General features: G+C 46.8%; 1 protein-coding gene across 1 annotated transcript; it reads right to left on the bottom strand.

Annotated features, from left to right (window-relative positions):
• Nucleotides 1–12,014: 12,014 nt before the first annotated feature.
• On the bottom strand, nt 12,015–18,145 carry LOC120691833 (probable 3-ketoacyl-CoA synthase 20). Its single transcript, XM_039975029.1, has 2 exons — nt 17,213–18,145; nt 12,015–13,104 (listed from the first exon to the last, which is right to left on the bottom strand). The coding sequence occupies exons 1-2, from the start codon at nt 17,933–17,935 to the stop codon at nt 12,259–12,261; spliced, it is 1,569 nt and encodes a 522-aa protein (XP_039830963.1). The 5' UTR covers nt 17,936–18,145; the 3' UTR covers nt 12,015–12,258.
• Nucleotides 18,146–19,629: the final 1,484 nt, after the last annotated feature.

The raw sequence follows: 19,629 nt of genomic DNA, 5'->3' as shown, positions 1-19,629 counted from the left end.
ACTCCAAGAAATCATCTATAGTAGGCAATCGGCTCATGCCGGAATTCCAACAGTGTAGCCTGGCGTATAGCCTGGTGCCTCCCCAGCGTCCTCCCTGTGCAGTGCTCATACTCCTCCTCTTCCGATTCATATCGGCGGCGCAACTTGTACTGATACTGGTACTTTTCTAGAAGCCGATTGGAAGCTGGGAGCTGATTGCGGATGTGACGCACTTGTTCTTCAGTAACATGTTGCTGCTCCAGCTCGTGTTTATCTTGGGGCCGTTTGCCAGAAGCGGCCTATTTCCTCTGCTCGTCATGGCGGTGCATGGGCCCGGCCATGTTGATCTGGAATGCCAAGTTCTGGCCCTTGTGTCCGAAATCTGACAGCTCCACCACGTTAGCTTGTGTGAACGGTTGTGAAAGGATCTTAAGATGCCTAGAGGGGGGTGAATAGGCAATCTGCAATTTAAAACACTTAACAAAAATGTCAGACGCAAACTATCCCGGATACTCCGGGTTTGGTGGTCTGGAGTATCCGGAGCTATATCCGGAGTCTCCGGGTTTGAACGACCTGAAACGAAACTGCAAGAAACTCTGTAAGAAAAGTAGATCGAGCTAGAGAATGAGTACCAGGGGTTGCTTAAGGTTGATATCCAACAAACAAAGTTCACTAGAAACTCGTGAGTGAGTAGATCGAGCTCAAACCCTAGAAATGAAGTCTCACAAGCAAAGGGGAATGAAATCAAGTAAACTAACACGAAGAAGACAAGGATTTTGTTTCTCAAAGTTCACACCCGAAGGTGCTACGTCTCCGTTGAGGAAGGATTCGAGAGATGGTGCTCAAGAACCCCTATGCTCCTCTTCCAAGGGCGAGATCACCTCTCAAGCCCAAGGTTACTTACTATGGATTCCTCGGCGAGGAATGGAGATTACAAACTTCTTGTGCAGCTCACAATCTTGGTTGAGCAATCACAAGCACGCCTAGCCATCGAGGAGCACAAGGCTCCAAGAGTAACAAACTTGAATCCGCGGGATTGACCAAAACCAAGTGCTCAAGAGATGGAAATGAGGCTCACTAGCACTAATGCTTGCTCTTGCTTGCTTCTCACTCAAATCCCTCAAGGGAATCACTCAAGAATGGAGAAAGGAGAGTGAGAGAGCTCTTTTTTTGGCTTAGGTTTGAGTTCAGCTCGTCAAAGTGGCAAGTTGAAGAGGCTGAAGGGGTAGGAGGGCGTATATATACTCTTCAGCCTCAAAAGAGCCGTTGGGTGAAGGGGTACCCGGAGACTCCGGGTATATACCCGGAGACTCCGGGAAACCCTAGTTTTCAGACTTTGAACAGAGCCCAGAAACTCCGGGCAACAGGGTCCGGAGTATCCGGCCCTATACCTGGAGTATCCGGGTATGGCAGGGGAAAAACTCCGGTATTTGCTCCTTTGAGTTGTCTTGTGGCTCACATGTGTTTGTCTAGATTCTCTTGAGCACTAGTTTCAAATCAAAGCCCTTGAATCAAGTCCCTCTTGATAGTACGGCATTCCCATACTCAAAAATTCAAATATAAAATCTAATTCCATGAGTATCCTTTGAACTCCGCTTTTTCATTTCCTTTTTGAGGGGTCGTACATCGTCACTTGATTCACCTATACAGACTCACCACCTGCACACACGCTCAATTACACAATTAAATGCACATGTGTTTTGTCATTAACACCAAAACCCACTTAGGGGCCTAGATCACTTTCAGGTTGGTTGTCCACTTTCATCGTGTGTTGGGCCAGAATTAATCGGCCCTGCTCGATAGCCGATTGGATCTGCCGACGTAGCTCCTTGCAGTCATTTGTGGCATGTGTGAACGAGTGGTGCCACTTGCAGTACCTCCCCTGCAGCTCTTGTGCCGACGACAGCTTATGATTCTCTGCGAGCTTCAACTGCTTTTCCTTGAGCAGTAGATCGAATATCTGCTCTGCCTTGGCCACATCAAAGTCAAAGCCCTTCACAAGCCCCTTCTGTTTGACCCACTTGCACAGGATGGGGTTTGCCCCCCGGGTCCACTCTGCCACAGCCACTTCTTGTTCCTCGCCAGAATCATCGAAATCGCCAGCTTGGGCCATATTGACATGGCGCTTGAACTTTTCCTGGTATAGATCAGGGTGTTAGTGTTCATACACTGTAAGCTTCTGCACCATGTGTGCCAGCGAGGAAAATTCCAACTGAAAAGCCAGATCCTTGATCGGCTTAGCGAGTCCCAGAACTGCCAGATCAACCACTTCCTTTTTTGTTATGCGCGACGTGTAGCATCGGTTCTTGACCTCTCGGAAGCGCCGCAGTACTCTGAGATGCTTTCACCTCGCTTCTGCCTGACTTGGGCGAGGTCGGCAATCCTAGCCTCAGCAGCCTCTGAATGATACTGGGTGTGAAACTGGTCTTCCAGCTGGCTCCAAGTCCGGATCGAATCTAGAAGCAGTGATGTATACCATCCAAAAGCTGAACCTGTGAGAGACTGGGAGAAGAAACGGACCCTCAGAGGATCCGATACTGAGATCATCCCAAGCTGCTTCAGGTATCGGCTCACATGTTCAATGGAGCTGGCTCCTTCTGATCCGCTGAATTTGGTGAACTCCGGAAGCCGATACTTGGGTGGCAACGGGATCCAATCGTAGTCACTTGGATACGGCTTGGAATAGCCGATCGCCTTTCTCTTGCGCAGGATGCCAAACTGATCCCTTAGTATTGCACTGACCTGCTCCACACTAAGAACTCCTGGGGCCGAGGGCTCAGCACTCGGCCCCGTAGCGTACTTTGCCAGCCATGCCTATTTCTCCACGTCTGCTCCTGAGGCTCCTGCACCCACCAGCTGCCCCGTGCGTGTTGGGTTGATATTGTCAGGTATGTACACGCACGTGTAGCCGTGCGGGATCTCTTTGGGCGGCTCGCTCAGGAACTGTCCCTCCCCGGGGTCACCGCCGATCTTGTAGATGACGTAGATTGGCGAACTCTGCTGTCCTGCTGCAACGAGCGAGTACGATACTGGCGGCCTAGATTGCAATCCAGCTTCCCCCCTGTGACTCCCCAGGACTTGTTCCGATGGGGAGTACTGGTTCTTGATCACCTCCTGGACAACGCGATGTGCCACGCGCTCAAGCTCGTTCACCAGGCTCTCTGAGTGCCGATGAAGTGTATGAGCCACCATATAATTCATCTCCTGGCGTAGAGCCCTGGTGCGCTCCTCTGATGGCACAGACAGATCAACGTTGTCGAGAGCGCCCTCTGGTGAGAACCCCTTCCACCTGATGCCGTGGTTGCGGGTCCTCTCGAAAGAGCCGATAAGATTGGCTTCAAACTGAGCTTTGACCTCATCATATTTTTGCTTGTGTTCTGAAGTTAGCTCTTCGTACGTGACAGGTTTGGTGACCGGCGGAACAGGAGCCTGGTCTTGAGGTCCAGTCATCTCTGCAGCGGGCGTTGTTGTTGATGAAGGTCCCACCGGGTGTGCCAGAATGTGTTGTCGGTCAAAACCCACCGGCGAGTAGCGACAGGCAACATGAAGAGCCGGGAGGTCGCCGGGGCGCTGGCAGGCACTGCTCCCTCGTCAACGGCCCGCAATCTGGCACACGCCGAAGATTCCGAAGAATGTAAGGCGTGCCACCTGACCTATACCCGATCAGGAAGGTGCGAACGTGCTTCCGACGATTTGCTTGCATACACAAACACGTGGAAACATAAGTCCGAGCCATGGTCGGCTCCTCGGGACGACTCTTGCATCGGCTTTCAAAGAGCCGATCGAGTCCTGGTGTCAGATTGGATCTGTGTGTATCCGGATATTGACAAATAAAGCAAATAATTATGAGAAACTTGCTTCAATTAAATCTAACTGATCTGATCCACGACAGTAAAAGCTTCACCGCTAGATCGGAACATCCTACACGTAACTAGGCCTAGCGAACATAACAGATAACTAAACCATAACCAGAAATAGAGGCCTAAGAACTAGCAAGAGCCGATTCCCGGAACAATCCCTATTAAGGCTAAAATAAAGCATCTATTGCATCACCGGAACATCCAATCCGTTTGCAGGGCCTAACCTAGCAGATATTGAGCTAGTCCTTATAAAATAAGGACTAACCGTAACAGATTGGATCTACTAGATAGAAAAGAAGCAAGGTGTTAACTCTACGCAACTAACTCTCTGCAACGAGAATTAGCTTAAGATCAAGCATGAATGCATAGAGAGAACATGATATTCGTAGATGGTAAACAACAAGAGCATGATAGATCTACTAAAAATCATGCTACGAACATCAAGATAACTAGCATTACTCGCCATAAAAAATGCTTCAGTACGAGCAATACCAAGGTAAAAGCAAGAACAACGCAGCCCTGATCGCAAGAAATGATCAGGGCAGCATGGCGCTTACTTGGATGAAACCCTAGAATTAGGGGTGGCGGTGCGCCGAGAGTTGTTGTTGCAAAACGTGATGACGTTCTCTTCTTTACGAATAACATAAGGTACATATTTATAGTCCGGAGACTTGAGAAACAATCTAAACCTAATTGCGTCCAGAACGGACTCTAATCTAAACTCAATCTAAACTAAATTTAATGATACACAGCCCATAGGGCACAAATGCTCACGCAGGAGCCGATTTACAAGCCTTCTTAAACCTCTGCTTTAAGCCCAACTCGCTTACGGCCCATTAATTAACCCTGTTAATTTATGGCGATAACAGTAGGCTAGAGATGAAACCCAAAACACACAAAGGTCAAGGTTCAGGCACGTTGATAGCTAGTCTCCAAGCGCTCCTATCCAAAGCTAACTCCTCAGAGATATCCCAATCTTTAAGGTCTCTCTTAACCGACTCGTCCCAAGTCAGTTTAGATCTACCTCTACCCCTCTTTACCTTATCAACACGCTTTAGCACCCCACTATGCACCGACGCCTCCGAAGGCCTCCATTGGATATGTCCAAACCATCTCAACCGATGTTGGGTAAGTTTCTCCTCAATTGGTGCCACCCCTATCCATTCCCGAATAACTTCATTCTGGACTCTATCCCTCCTTGTGTTCCTGCAAAACCACCGTAACATCCAAATCTCTGCTACACTCAGTTGCTGGACATGTCGCCTTTTTGTAGGCCAACATTCAGCACCGTATAACATCGCCTGGCGAATCGCTGTCCTATAGAACTTACCTTTTAGCTTTTGTGGCACCCTCCTGTCACAGAGGACACCAAAAGCTTGACGCCATATCAACCAGCCAGCTGAGATTCTATGCCTAACATCTTCATCAATGTCTCCATCCTTTTGTAGCATCGAACTTAAATACCGAAAAGTGTCCTTATGGGCCACCACTTGCCCATCGAGACTAACGTCACCACCCTCATACCTAGATGCGCTGAAATCGCACATCATGTACTCGGTCTTGGTCTTACTAAGTCTGAACCCTTTTGACTCTAATGTAGTAATGTGCGTCTCCACAGCTCTAACTTCCTATTTACCCCTACTCTACTCTCGTCCACTAGCACCACATCATCAGCAAAGAGCATACACCAAGGGATATCACCTTGTATGTCCCTTGTGACCTCATCTATCACCAAAGCAAATAAATAAGGGCTCAATGCTGACCCCTGATGTAGGCCTATGTTAATAGAAAAGTCAGTGGTGTCGTCACCACATGTCCGGACAAACGTCATCGCATTCTTGTACATATCCTTGATGAGGGTAATGTACTTAGTTGGGACTTTGTGCTTCTCCAAGGCCCACCACATGACATTTCTCGGTACTTTGTCATATGTCTTCTCGAGGTCAATAAAGACCATGTGCAAGTCCTTCTTCTGCTCCCTATATCTCTCCATCAATTGTCATATTAGGAAAATCGCCTCCATGGTCGACATTCCAGGCATGAACCCAAACTAGTTTTGGGTCACACTTGTCACTCTTCTTAGGCGGTGCTCGATAACCCTCTCCCAGAGCTTCATCGTATGGTTCATCAGCTTAATCCCATGGTAGTTAGTACAACTCTGAACATCACCCTTTTTTAAAGATCGGTACTAATATACTTCTTCTCCATTCTTCAGGCATCTTGTTTGACCGAAAAATAAGGTTAAAAAGCTTAGTTAACCATACTATCGCTCTGTCACCTAGGCATCTCCACACCTCAATGGGGATACCATCAGGACCCATCTCTTTACCACCCTTCATCCTCTTCAAAGCTTCCCCGATCTCTGCCTCCTGCAATCTCCTCACAAAACGTCTGTTGGTATCGTCAAAAGAGTCATCTAGCTCAAAGATAGTGCCCTCATTCTCCCCATTAAACAGCTTGTCGAAGTACTCTTGCCATCTGCCCTTGATCTCGTCATCCTTCACTAGAAGTCGATCCGTCCCATTCTTGATGCATTTGATTTGGTTGATGTCCCGTATCTTCCACTCGCGAATCCTAGCCATCCTATAAATGTCCTTCTCCCCTTCCTTCATGCATAGTCGCTGATACAGGTCATCGGACGCCTTACTGAAAGCATCTAGGCCCCTAGTGGGTTTTGGAGTATTGATTGACAACATGATTAAAGGACTAACTTATTTGCATGAGATTACGAGCAGGAATTTAATTAAGAAATTGGTATTAAATAAGATGGCTCATGTATTGCAAGCAACTGTGTTTACCCCATTGGCATAATATATATGTGACAAGCAAAACAAGGAAGGAAAAATAGAGCAAGGTATTCATAGTTGATATAAAGGCTCTAATATTTGCAAAAGCTTGTTCGATCTATGATGGGATTCAAATTGACAAGTAAAGGTTTTGTGAATGAGATGTGATATGCTTATGCATAGTCTCAAATATGGAAGAACTTGTCATTTGTGATAAATAGTGATTAATAAAAGAAGTAAGGCAAAAGTGAATGAGACATGAGTTTATGCATATATGATGTCTCAAATTGGAAAGCTTGCATAAGAGATTGAATTGAGAATTCAAATTGGTAAAGAAGATTTCATGCATGGCATAAATCAATATGAGTTCAAGATGGACGGCTAGGATAAAGGTAGAAGATCGAGAGACGTGTTTCAAGAGGCTACACAAGCGACGGCTTGGGGGGAGCAAAAAAACCGATATGGGTCAAAGGCCGGAGATCCTAGAGTCATAGAGAGCTCTATGTTGAAGAGTGTCATTATTCAAGTGAAGAAGGTGACTTGTGAATCAAAGTTGGATTTCATTCCTATGCAAATCGAAGATTCAAAGTCACTAGCTCAAAGCGGGTATGCTCAAAGAATGAAGATGTTGATATCCTAACCGTATTGATCAAACGAAGGTCGGCATGATCATATTATGAAGAAGCTCAAGTAATCGTGGAAATTGTATATTTCATTTATACACTTGAGTATAGGTATGCCGTACTATCAAGAGGGATGCAACATTAGTGGGTTTAGACAACACCAAAAGTGCTCAAACTAGTCCCTAGAGAGTTTAGCCGAAGAAGTGAGAGCTAACTGCAGAAAACAGAGAGGGACCGGTCTGACCGGTCTAAGCAGGCAGAGCCCCCAATGGCTATTTTTCAAAAGTGACCGGTCTGACCGGTCTAACACTGACATGGACAACGACTAGTTTTTGAGAGAGGGGTATTTATACCCCATAACTTCACCCATTCGTGGGTGCTGATGCTAGAACATTCAGAACACATTTGAGAGCCTTATGAGCACTTGGAGAGTCCTCCCCAACATCTCTTTGTGAGAGTTTCTTGATTCTAGTTGAATCTTTGAGTTGGGTTGAGTGAATCCATTCCTTGAGAGTCCTTTGAGCAAGAAGGATTAAGTCCTAGCTTTTGAGCACTTACGGTTGCGTTGGCCAACTCGATTGAAGTATTTATTACTCTTGGAGCATCGGCTCCTAGACGGCTAGGCGTCGCCGGCTAGCTCCCAAGGTTGTGTTGAGCAGCGGCAAGTTTGTTGCAGCGACGATCATGTGCCACGAGGGCGCATGGTCATATAGTGGAGAGAGGAGATAGCTTGACCTTGGGGTCATCATAAGCTTCCTTAACGGAGAGTAGGATTCAGACGTGGGTGCACGGGGTGAATCTAAACTTCGGTAAAACAAATAACCGTGTCTCCTTTGCATCATCTTCATTTCGATTTGTTTTACTTACCTTGCATTATAGTCTTTGACTTTAAATTGTGCTTCCGCTCGATCTACTTGGGTGTGCTCTACTTGTGTGTAGGCAACTAATTATATTGATAGAAAAACTCTGCAAAAGCTACACTCCAAGTTTTATATAGGTTCAAGCTCGAGAAGGGGATTAATCCCTGCTGTGACCTGTCTGCTTGTTTAGACCGGTCTGGCGGTCCAGGCAGAGTCAGCAGGGGTTAAGTGCTGAAATTTGAAGAAACGCCTATTCACCCCCCCCTTCTAGGCTACAACATCGTGTGATCAAGATCCTTTCGCTTACCCTTTGCTATACTCACAGCTCGCTTTGTAGTCTTTTTCGCTAATTTATAGCCCTCGATATTGGCTGCACTCTTGTCAAGGTGGAGGCGCTTGAAACATTCCTTCTTCTCCTTAAAAGCCCTTTGCACCTCGTCATTCCACCACCAGGTGTCTTTCCTTTCCTGTTTGCCTCCCCTACTCACGCCAAACACCTCTGAGGCCACCTTCCGGACACATGTCACCATCTTTAGCCACATGTCGTCATCATCTTCTCCTTCTTCCCAAGGCCCCTCACCTAGCATCCTCTTCTTAAACATTTGCGCTGCTTCCCCTCTAAGCTTCCACCACTTTGTTCTCATAATCTTGGCACGTTTGTCCTGATGGACACGTACTCGAAAACGAAAGTCCGCCACCACAAGCTTGTGTTGAGGGACAACACACTCCCCAGGCATCACCCTACTATCTAAGCAATCCCATCTATCCTCCCTCCTAGGAAGGATAAAGTTGATCTGGCTCGAGTGTTGTCCACTACGAAAGGTCACAAGATGGGATTCTCTCTTCCTAAAAGGGGTATTCGCTATCAACAAGTCATAGGCCAACGCGAAGTTCAAAACATCCTCCCCCTCATGACTCCTGCTACCATACCCAAAACCCCTGTGCACCGGCTCGAACCCTACATTAGTCGCACCCACATGACCGTTGAGATCTCCTCCTATGAGGAGTTTCTCACTGACAGGCACGGTACTGACCAAACTATCCAGATCTTCCCAGAACTGCTTCTTGGTGCTCTCACTAAGGCCTACCTGAGAGGCATAGGCACTGATCACATTCACAGCCGAATCTCCAACTACTATCCGGACCAAGATAATCCGGTCGCCTCGCCTTCTAACATCTATGACTCCATCCTTAAAGCTCCTATCGATCAAGATACCGACACCATTCCTACCCGATGTTGCTCCCGTGTACCGAAGCTTGAATCCAGTACCCTCAACCTCCTTTGCCTTCTGTCCCTTCCATTTAATCTCCTGAACGCATAGAATATTTACACGCCTCCTAATTGCTACATCAACTAGCTCTCGCAACTTACCCGTTAGGGACCCTACGTTCGAGCTACCTATACAAATCCTAGTTGGCTCGGCTAGCTTCCTTACCCTTCAGACCCGTCGAGGGAAGTGCGAAGACCCTTGCTCATTTATCACTACACCCAGGCGTAGATGTAGCGCGCCACTCAGGTGACGACCCGACCCTTGCTCGCTTATCATCGTACCCAGGTCACGATACGACACGCCATTGGTGGGGTGGCGGCCCGGTCCTTGCCCACTTATCACCACACAAGGGTTCCGATGTCGCGCGTCGCTAAGAGGGTTACGCCCAACAAGTTTCTTATGGGTTTCATATCTATTAGAGTGACTATTTTTTACGCTGGTTCGCCAAACCTACCGCAACCCTCCTCCTTTACCCGGGCTTGGGACCAGCTATGTTGAGACGACTCAAGAAAGTCTTCCAGTCAACACAGGCGGAGTTAAATAGTTAATAATATAAAGATATAAAATGCAAATGAATAAATATTTTAATGGAAATATCAATAGTTATAAAGAATAAATGGAATAAAGTATATTTATAATTTTATCAATAAGTGGATAAACCAAAGTAAATTAAAATCAATATGATTATCCATATCAAAATATAGTTAATTAAATTGAAATTAATTAAACTTAATCTTTATATATCATTAGTAATATTAAACCTAGTAGCACATGTCATTTATTCATGATCACTCTTAAATAGTTTCACTAAATATATTATTATTAATACTAAAACTAATATATCACTAATCATTAGTTATATATATAATTTTTAATAGTTTCCGATGTGCTCATTCTTATTCGAATACGGATGTTGCGGATATTGTCGAATACGGATGCGGAATCAGATAGAGAAAAATGAGGAAAAACGAATTCGGATATATCCACTTTAATACCACATTACAATCGGATACGGATACGGATGCAAAAAATTCGGATAACCATTTCCACATTCCCACCCTTAGTTCTTCAACTGTCCCACAATCATCTAATAAATGAAAACCATAGGACAAGAAGATGGATTGGAATTAATTTCATCGCAAGTTCATAAGCTTTACATTACAAATCACGGCAAATAGCTAGTAACCAAATGAAGAACTACTAGCTAGCTAATAAGGCCCGGCATGCACCATTATCTATCATCAAGCCTGGCAATAACGTACGTACGTACGGCGCTGCTAGATAGCTACCATTTTTTAATTTAAAAAACTACGGTATTTGTTAATTACCATACCAACAATACTAAATGTTGATTTAGATGCTATAGTTGACAAATGAATGGCCAAAAAGGCATGAGCCATCATTACTAGTACAAGATATTGATCCTGGTTTCTTTTCCACCATTTGAGAACATTAAATTCTTCACCCTCCTTTAAAGGAACCAATGAATCATCTAGATAAATATCAGCTTCTAACCTTCTTGAGCGATTAAGTTTGTTTTCTGCTTGAACAAAGCAAATTCCAGCCCTAGTTTTTGTTTTCCAGACACCGAAGACAACATACTTGAAGAACCATAACTTTGGGAGATGATGAAATGTTACTTTGGGAACTCCTTTGTTGCATGTTTTCGTAATGAGAATAATATGTTTAAACCAGATAAGATCATGGTTTGCTTTTCTATCAGCTACTTCCTCTACTTCCTCTCCATACACTCTCATGAGACAGTACTTCGAAAAGGTTAATTTGTACCGTGGGTCCAACAAAGATGCTATCAAAAGGATTTTGTTAGGTTCATACCAATATTTGTCAAACTTGGACTTCATATCATCACACAACACCTTAAAGAATTTCTCGCTTCTATTTTTTCATCAAGAAGCAGTTCCCTTATCCTCTAAATCTCTTCAACATACCTATGAGTACTCGGAGTTTTATGTATGTTGTATTAGAGCAATGTTTCAAAAAATTGCACACCTCGTTTATCAGGTTCCATTGTTCAAGGTTGGGTACTTGAATGTTTTGCATATTAGCATAGTGGGTCAATGCATTCTTATACTCAAGAGCTTCCTTCAGCGTCATACATAGAATTTCATCTTGTAGAAACATCTAAATTGAAACCTCTCTTAGAATTAAATTTGAATTGTTGTGGGATGGTATTGAAAATTTGCAACCGGGAGCTGTATGATGTTATATGTTTAATGACATCCCGAACAAGCTCAACGACACTCCATATGGTTTCCATCCTATCTTGGACAACCAAGTTCAATATGTGAGCTGTGCACTTGACATGAAGATCATCACCTTCAAAGGCATATGTGTCCAAAGAGTTTCACTTAGCTTTTTGACGGCTCTATCATTAGATGTGGCATTATCCAGAGTAAAAACAAATGCTTTATTGGACATATCCCACTCATAAAGATAGTCCATTATAGTACTATATATTGCAACCGCATTATATATTTGCTGGGTAGCAAATGAATGTCCATATCCAACTAGATCCAAATCATGTTGAGTCTAATAGCCAAAATCCAATTGGATTTGGATTTGGCCCAGTCCACTCACAGGAGTAGTTCTCCCAGTGTCCCACAATCATCTAATAAAATGAAAACCATAGGACAAGAAGGTGGATTGGAATTAATTTCATCGCAAGTTAATAAGCTTTACATTACAAATCACGGAAAATAGCTAGTAAGCAAATGAAGCCCTACTAGCTAGCTAATAAGGCCCGGCATGCACCATTATCTATCATCAAGCCTGGCAAATAACGTACGCACGTACGGCGCTGCTAGCTAGCTAGCTAGGCAGCTGCTGGCCTGCTTCTTCAACGTAGTTACCTCTGCTTGTTACGAATTGACCTTGAGGACCTCCTCCACCTTGTAGGTGACCCCGTCCGGGAACGTGTAGGTGGTCTCGTCGACGGGCGCGACCTTGGGCACGTGGATGGGGAGCACGTCGAGCTCCGGCGTCCACGGGTTGCCGTCCTCGCCGCCGGGGACCGTCCGGAGCGCCTTCCAGACGGCGCTGTTGCACTTGAACCCTGAGCCGAAGGCGATCTGCCAGACCCGGTCGCCCTTCCGGATGCGGCCCTTGGCCTCGCTGTAGGCGAGCTCGTACCAGAGCGAGCTGCTGGAGGTGTTGCCGAAGCGGCAGAGCGTCATCCTGGAGGGCTCCATGTGCCAGGCGCTGAGCTTGAGGCTGCGCTCGAGCTCGTCCAGCACGCCGCGGCCGCCGGCGTGGATGCAGAAGTGGTCGAAGGCGAGGCGGAAGTCGGGGAGGTAGGCGCGGACGTTGGCGCGGAAGACGCGGGTGAGGACGACGGTGGCGAGGAAGCGGAGCTGCTCGGACATGGGGAGGACGAGGGGCCCCAGCGTGGTGATGTTGGTGCGCAGGGCCTCGCCGGCGACGAGCATGAGGTCCTTGGAGAGGGAGACGCCGACGCAGCCGGCGGCGTCCTCCTCCTGCGTGACGCAGGTGAAGCTCTGGTCGTGCGCGCCGCGGTGGGTGCGGACGGTGTGGATGAGCTGGTACTTGGCCCGGCCGCGGTCGCCGCGGCGGTTGGAGAGGAGGATGGCGGCGCCGCCGACGCGGAAGAGCGTGTTGGTCACCAGCATCGGCCGGTGGTTGCCCATGTAGGCGTTCAGGGTGATGTTCTCCGTGCTCACCACCAGCGCGTACGTGTCCGGGTGCACCTGCAGCATCAAGCAATTCAATTCTGAGCGTGAGTGGGGGCTGGGCTGGCCAGCAGCAGATCATGCCTGCTACTCTGCTAGTAGCTGCGTTGCGTGCGTCAGAATGGTAGTTATTGCTGTCGTCGCTGCGAACGAAGACCACGCACGAGGACGGGCGATGAACACGCTCGCTAGCTACAGTACAGTACTCTATACAGTAGCAGGCTAGCAGCAGGCACGGCTGGCTCTACAGTCAACAGCGGCCGACCGAGCAATGGCTGGCAGCCCCATTTCCGGGCTTCACGTGGCTCCGTTTCCGGGCTAGCCGCATGCAGTTACTCGCTCTCGCTCAGTCCGGACGAAGCAGGTCCAACACTTCGTTTTAATTTCGACCGGCATAACTAACTAATAATAACTAATCCCAGACACAGGTGGCGAATAATCTCTGTAATGTATACATACTAGTCTGTGCGTGATAAAAATTGAAGGACCGAATTTGTAAAATTTGCGCCAAAATTGTTTAGAGATGGGGTAAAAATGTCAGTTGTTTGTAACGACAGTAGGGACTGATCACGAGGGCACACCTACGAAAATTGAGGAAAAGAACACACCCAACTACACACACACACACACACACACACACACACACACACACACACACACACACACGGAAAAAAGAAGCAATTAGAACTAGTATATGTTCAATGCAAGGGGGTGGCTGCTCTCTGGCCGAAGAGAGGGAACAGTGAATGAAGGGGAGTAGGGGACTACGCAATTGCTGCTCAGCTTGCGATCTCACGTAATTAGTTGGCCTGATACCATATTAATGGGTTCAGAACAATGAAAGCAAAGGTCCGGTGGTATCGGCCAAGACGCTGTTGCGCGCTGTGTCGTACAGTGTACTCCTATGAGGAGCCCATGTGTATTGACATGACAACGACATCTCAGGAATAATCTCAGAGGATATATTTAGAGCAAACTAGTAATTGCTTCTTTTTTAAACTAATTTATTTGTCTAAACGTCACGTATTTACAAACACGAGTACGACGATGATCATGCATTTCGCGTCCTCAACCTCAAACTACTGTACATGGGATTTTTATTTTACGCGTCGGCAGTGCCTCAATGTAGATATGCATGCAGTATATATGTAACTAGTTGAATACCCGCGTGTTACTGCGGGATTTTAGAGCAAAATTATTGAAATTGAGTGGGCTGAAAAGATAGAGTTATGAAGCTGCGACTAATTTTAGTATTGGAGATATATAGCATGGTTGTGTATAAGAAATGCTAAAATACTGAAGTTGATGTATATATAAGAAGTTCAAGTTGCTAAAACTGATAAAAAAGGAACCATAATTGTTATGATAAAGACGCTTTAATGTTGAAATGGAAATGTCTGCATTATTTTGTGAAGCAAAAGATTGGACTTTGCATTGACTCTCTTTGGATAAGTGAATTTTTTGCAAGAGATTTTTTTTAAAAAATTAAGTGTGGGCAACATATGTCGTGGCTCTAGAAGGAGGGCCACAGCCGAGTGGCGTAGTGCACCCGTCTAATCCCAGAGGGTGGTTACTCGGGAAAGTGCAAGCTATTCCTTAGATCTACTCATGAAGCAAGAACACACGAGGATTTAGAGTGGTTCGGGCCGCCGGAGCGTAATACCCTACGTCCACTGTGAGTTCTATTGCTCTTGAGTTCGTGGATGAGTCTATCCTCTGCCCCCAAGCCCCTTTTTGAGACTTGAGTCCTTCTCTAGCGGGCGTCCCCCTTTTATAGCGCAAGGAGGATGCGTACACAGGCGTTGGACCCCGACAGGTGGGCCCAACAAGGATGTATAGTTTACCATAAAAAAACATTAACAGTGCCTTGTGAATCACTTTCTGGATACGCTTCATCGCCCTGTAGACTCTCTGACTCATCGCCCTGTAGACTCTCTGACCGAGGAGGGTCTTCACCTGTCCCATCGGCGAGGCGCCCGTTAAGGCGGTGTAGGTTGCGGCGTAGAATGTTGGGTCTATCGCGTAGGCGTTATGATATTCCGTCGCCGAGCTGTCGTGTCTAACTGGTCGTTGCAGACTGACGCGCGTGGCGCCAGCGGTGCACTGTGTGCCTTGGTAACGCGCGATCAACAGTACAGCTTGGCAAAAGTCACCTCGGGCTCTGCTGTGGCAGAGCGCACTTAACATCTCCCGCATTGAATGCGGTAGGTGGGCTAGTCTTCCCGGGGAAGCTTCGCGGCTGCGCGCGTGCCTGCGCCTGCGAGCACGTGGCGGCTCCGGACCCCCTCAAGCGGGGTGTCTGTTCCCTCCCCGCTGAGGGGTCCGGATAGTATATGGGGGTCCGGGATCCCGTGGAAGGTCCGGGGCCGCCGGCTGTTTTGGCTGAGCGCTCCCTCCTCCGGGACACGCGGCGTCACCGGACCCTTCCCTAACAAGGAATGGGTCTGGGGCTGCTGGCCGGGTAAGAAGGGCTTCGGATCGCGGGAGTCCGGCTGCTCAAGCTGTCAGCGCATAGTCACAGATAACTACGAGACTCTTGCCTAGACACGGCAATCACCTTTGGGACACATGGTGACACCAGACCCGTCCCAGAGCGGGAAGCGGGTCCGGGACCGTTGGTCCGGTGAGGTGGAGTCGGACCCCAGAGATACGGCTGTTCAGCTCCTTAGGGCGTACTCCCTCCTTCCCCGTTTATAAGGCATGGTGGAACATGACACGGTCTTCTAAACAACACTTTGACTATTTATTTATCATATATTATATCACTTTTGATTATAAACTTATAATCATTGTAAAATATATTTGATAATGAATCTAATCATATGAAATTTGCATTATAAAAATAAAAATTTAATAGTCAAATTATTGGTCAAAGATGACAAGATTTGAATCTTGATATACGTGTATGCCTTATAAACAGGGAAGGAGGGAGTAGTTACGAATAACTACGCGAGTCTTGACGCAGCAAGAGAGCGTACCCCAGTCCAAATGTACCGACAACATAGTTTTGTAAAATGTTGATAATTGGAATGAATATATTTTGTTTTATGGTTTTGGTACCTATGTTTAATTGGACGAATGTAGATATTTTTAATTGATTATGGATTCTCCGCCATCGTGATCCTTACTGTAGTATAATTGGATGTTAGGAATGGGTGATAAAAATTAATGAGGGGTGTTAGCACATACATTGTTTTTATACGTTTTGTTGCTAATTCCGTCATATGACAATAATAAAAGCAAGTAAAAAAAGTAAAAACTCTTAGTGGGTTGTGGAAGGCTAGAATATGAGGTTTCATTCAGATCTAATGGTGAAAATAAAATAATGATGTGGCTTTACCACATGTAAGAGAAATAGCTATGAATAACTCTAAATGGATTGCACTTATATAAAATATATAAATTTCTTCAGAAGATGCAGTAAATAAAGCACGACGCAGAAGGAAGTACGAGTACTCCATAGCTCCCTCTGCAGTAATGTTGGTCTATTAGCTAGTATAAGCTTCCTGATGAACTATAGTAGTATATATTTGATGCATGATTAGGTCTCAAATCTGGATTAGTTATTATTATGTGTACAGCAATAAGATGCTCTAGGCCATGTTTGGTTGAAGTGTGAAAATGTTTTGATGAGAGAGAAATAATGCTTTGACCACTAATTAAGAGTATTAAATAAAGTCTAATTACAAAATTAGACTCCACAACTGTGGTACTGTAGCAGTTGCTCTACCTAATGAGGTCTTTGACCGCATGATTAGAGTATGATTGAGCGCGGTCACTGTAGCATCACTGTAGCCAATCATGATGAAACTTGACTCATTAGATTCGTCTCGAAAATTTACACTCATTCCTAAAAAGGTTTTGCAAATAGACTTCATTTAATACTCCATGCGAATATTTATCTTTTTTGCAATTGTGATTTGATATGTAACCAAATATGGCCCTAGATCGGCCGTAAGTATATGTCCAAACTGGTCATTATTCATTGGCTAGTTCATCGAGAGTTATGGCCTCGGTTTTCGTGCGTGCATGGCTGCATGGAAAGGACGCATGCATGGTACAAGAATTTAAGACGGCCCGGCCGGGTACGGTGGCACAAGAAGAAGGAGAGGCGTTGGTTGGGTACCTGGAGCAGCCGCTTCGCGAGGTCGATGGCTATGATGCCGGCGCTGCATCCCATGCCGCTGAGGTTGTGGCTGACGACGTCGTGCCTCATGCCGTACCGGTTGGCGATGAGCGAGGTGAAGGACGGCGTGGTGCTGAGCAGGCTGGAGTTGAAGATGAGCACGCCGACGTCGGCGGCGGCGACGCCGGCCCGCCGGAGCACGTCCTCCACCACGCCGAAGATGACGGCGTGCGACTCCTCCCGCGCCGTGCGGAGGCACATGTCCACGGGCACGCGGATCAGCGACGCCGGGAAGTGGGTCCGCTCCCCGAGCCCCGACCGCTCCAGCATCCGCTTCTGGAACGCCATGCTCTCCGCGCTGAACCGCCCGCACCGCCCGAAGTGCGCCACCGTCTTGGCGCGGGACGCCTCGTGCGCCTCGCCGGCGACGTACCCGGACAGCTCCACCAGGTACACGGGCCGGGGGCGCGACACGGCGTACGCCCACGCCGCCACCGCCGCCGCCCAGCAGGCCACCGCCACCGCCGGCGCGCTCACGCCCAGGGCGGCCAGCTCCCGCAGGAGGCCGTTCGCCAGCAGCCTGTTCGCCGGGGCCGGCAGCCGCGGGACCGCGGCGAGGAGCGCCGCGCCGGCGAGGAGGAGCGGGAGGTGGCCGACGACCCGGCGGCACAACGCCTGCGCATTACTATTAGTCGGCGCACCACCGAGCACCTCCCGACCCATTGCGGGCTTTTATTGCTATGAGTGGAGAGCGAGCTTGCTTGCTCCGATCGATGATCCAAAGGCGAGCGATGGGGAGAGCACCGGGGAGAGCGCGGATTTATAGGCTTGGAGGGAGTGGAGCTCCAAGGAAGGGGGTAATGGCAAGCAGCAGCAGTTAGGTGACGGGGGGAGGGCACTGTGCATGCCAAGTTGCCAGCGCAGTAACTGCGGAGATGCATGTGGCGGCCATGTATGAGCAGCCGCATGTCCATGTGTATTGATTGTATACCATGCGACTGCGAGGAGGAGGAGGAAGAGGAGTAATAGGTAGGTGGCCGCAGTAGTGAATTGATTGTTGAGTGGGAAGTGGGGATTGGGATTGAATTCTTGTCCTCTCCTGGGTCACATCTTTTACCCCACCACTGCTTTTATGCTGCAGCCACCGTTTATCTTTGGTTTTTCTAGGTTTTGCAAAACATGTTAACACAAATATAAATTCTAAAAAACCAAAACTTGCATATGTAGGAAATAACTAATAATGCGCGCGTTTGAATAAGAAGGATCTGGCTAGAATGGCATTTGTACGAACAGTGCATGGACATTGCATTGATGTATGCACGGTAACTACATTCTTGAGCTTCTTGAGGGCTGGTGCGTTTTCACTTCTTCACGGCCTATGCGGAACGAGTACAGTACTAGCTAGGTAGCACATGCGCGCTAAACGAGAGGCCCTTGAATTGCGTTGCAGACCTTGCTGACCCCCATTCCATACTCTCTCTCTCAGTCTCTCTCACCCCATTATTCGGCCGCCCATTATTGTCCATTGCTAAGCTGAGTCATCAGAGTGTTGACTGTTGAGTGTGCTAGGCGTACGTGGGGATGGACTGATGGAGACTTGGAGAGGAGCGTGATGCCAAGAGAATGCGCATGTTCAAATATTAGTGAATTGCCCTTTTTTTTACTCGTCTGCTCCTCTCTTTGCCGTGCTTCCAAGGTACGGGGAGGAACGGAAGGAAATGCCAGCTTTCCTGTGTCCGTTACGCGCGGTGGTTGGATGAAAATCTTTGAAGGTGCGCCTTCTTTCTTGTCTTGCTACTTAGGCCGTTCTTATGGCTGGTTGTTTTATTTATTTAAGGTTTATTTTACGTGGAAGTGTCTCCACATTAATCGATTGATATTTTATTTATCTTTCAATCACCGGTTTCCACCATTGACATCCAGCGAGTGTGGCTACATATTTTCTCTGTTTCGGTCCTGCTTTTGAGTGTTGCACAAGGTCTAAATTGATCCCCTTGTTACCGGACCATTCCGTGAGAGGCGGTCCAACAAGGGTGTTACCGGCACAATTATAGGGTCACGTGACATTGAGCATATAGTAATATAACGAACAGATATTTTTTTGGGGCAACTTGGTAAAAAAAATAGAAAAGTTAATACAATAGATAAAAATAACTAGATATATTTGTTGGAACTACTAGAATACAAGCAAAGAAAAAGAACGGATAAAAAACATTTTATATTTTTTCTAACTTCAGTAAAATAAGTCGGGAAATAAATAACAAATAAAAAGAAAGACAAACAGTTTAGACAGACAAGAACACAAACAAAACTCACAAGAAAAAATAATAGAAAAAATATACAACAAAATGAAATACAAAACTTTTTTTAGGTTGACTAGAACAAAAAAATCACTAGAAATAAATAATAAATAAAAA

This window comes from Panicum virgatum, chromosome 9N (assembly GCF_016808335.1).
Source record: "Panicum virgatum strain AP13 chromosome 9N, P.virgatum_v5, whole genome shotgun sequence".
Taxonomy (NCBI): domain Eukaryota; kingdom Viridiplantae; phylum Streptophyta; class Magnoliopsida; order Poales; family Poaceae; genus Panicum; species Panicum virgatum.
This window is presented reverse-complemented; position numbering and strand designations above follow the sequence as displayed.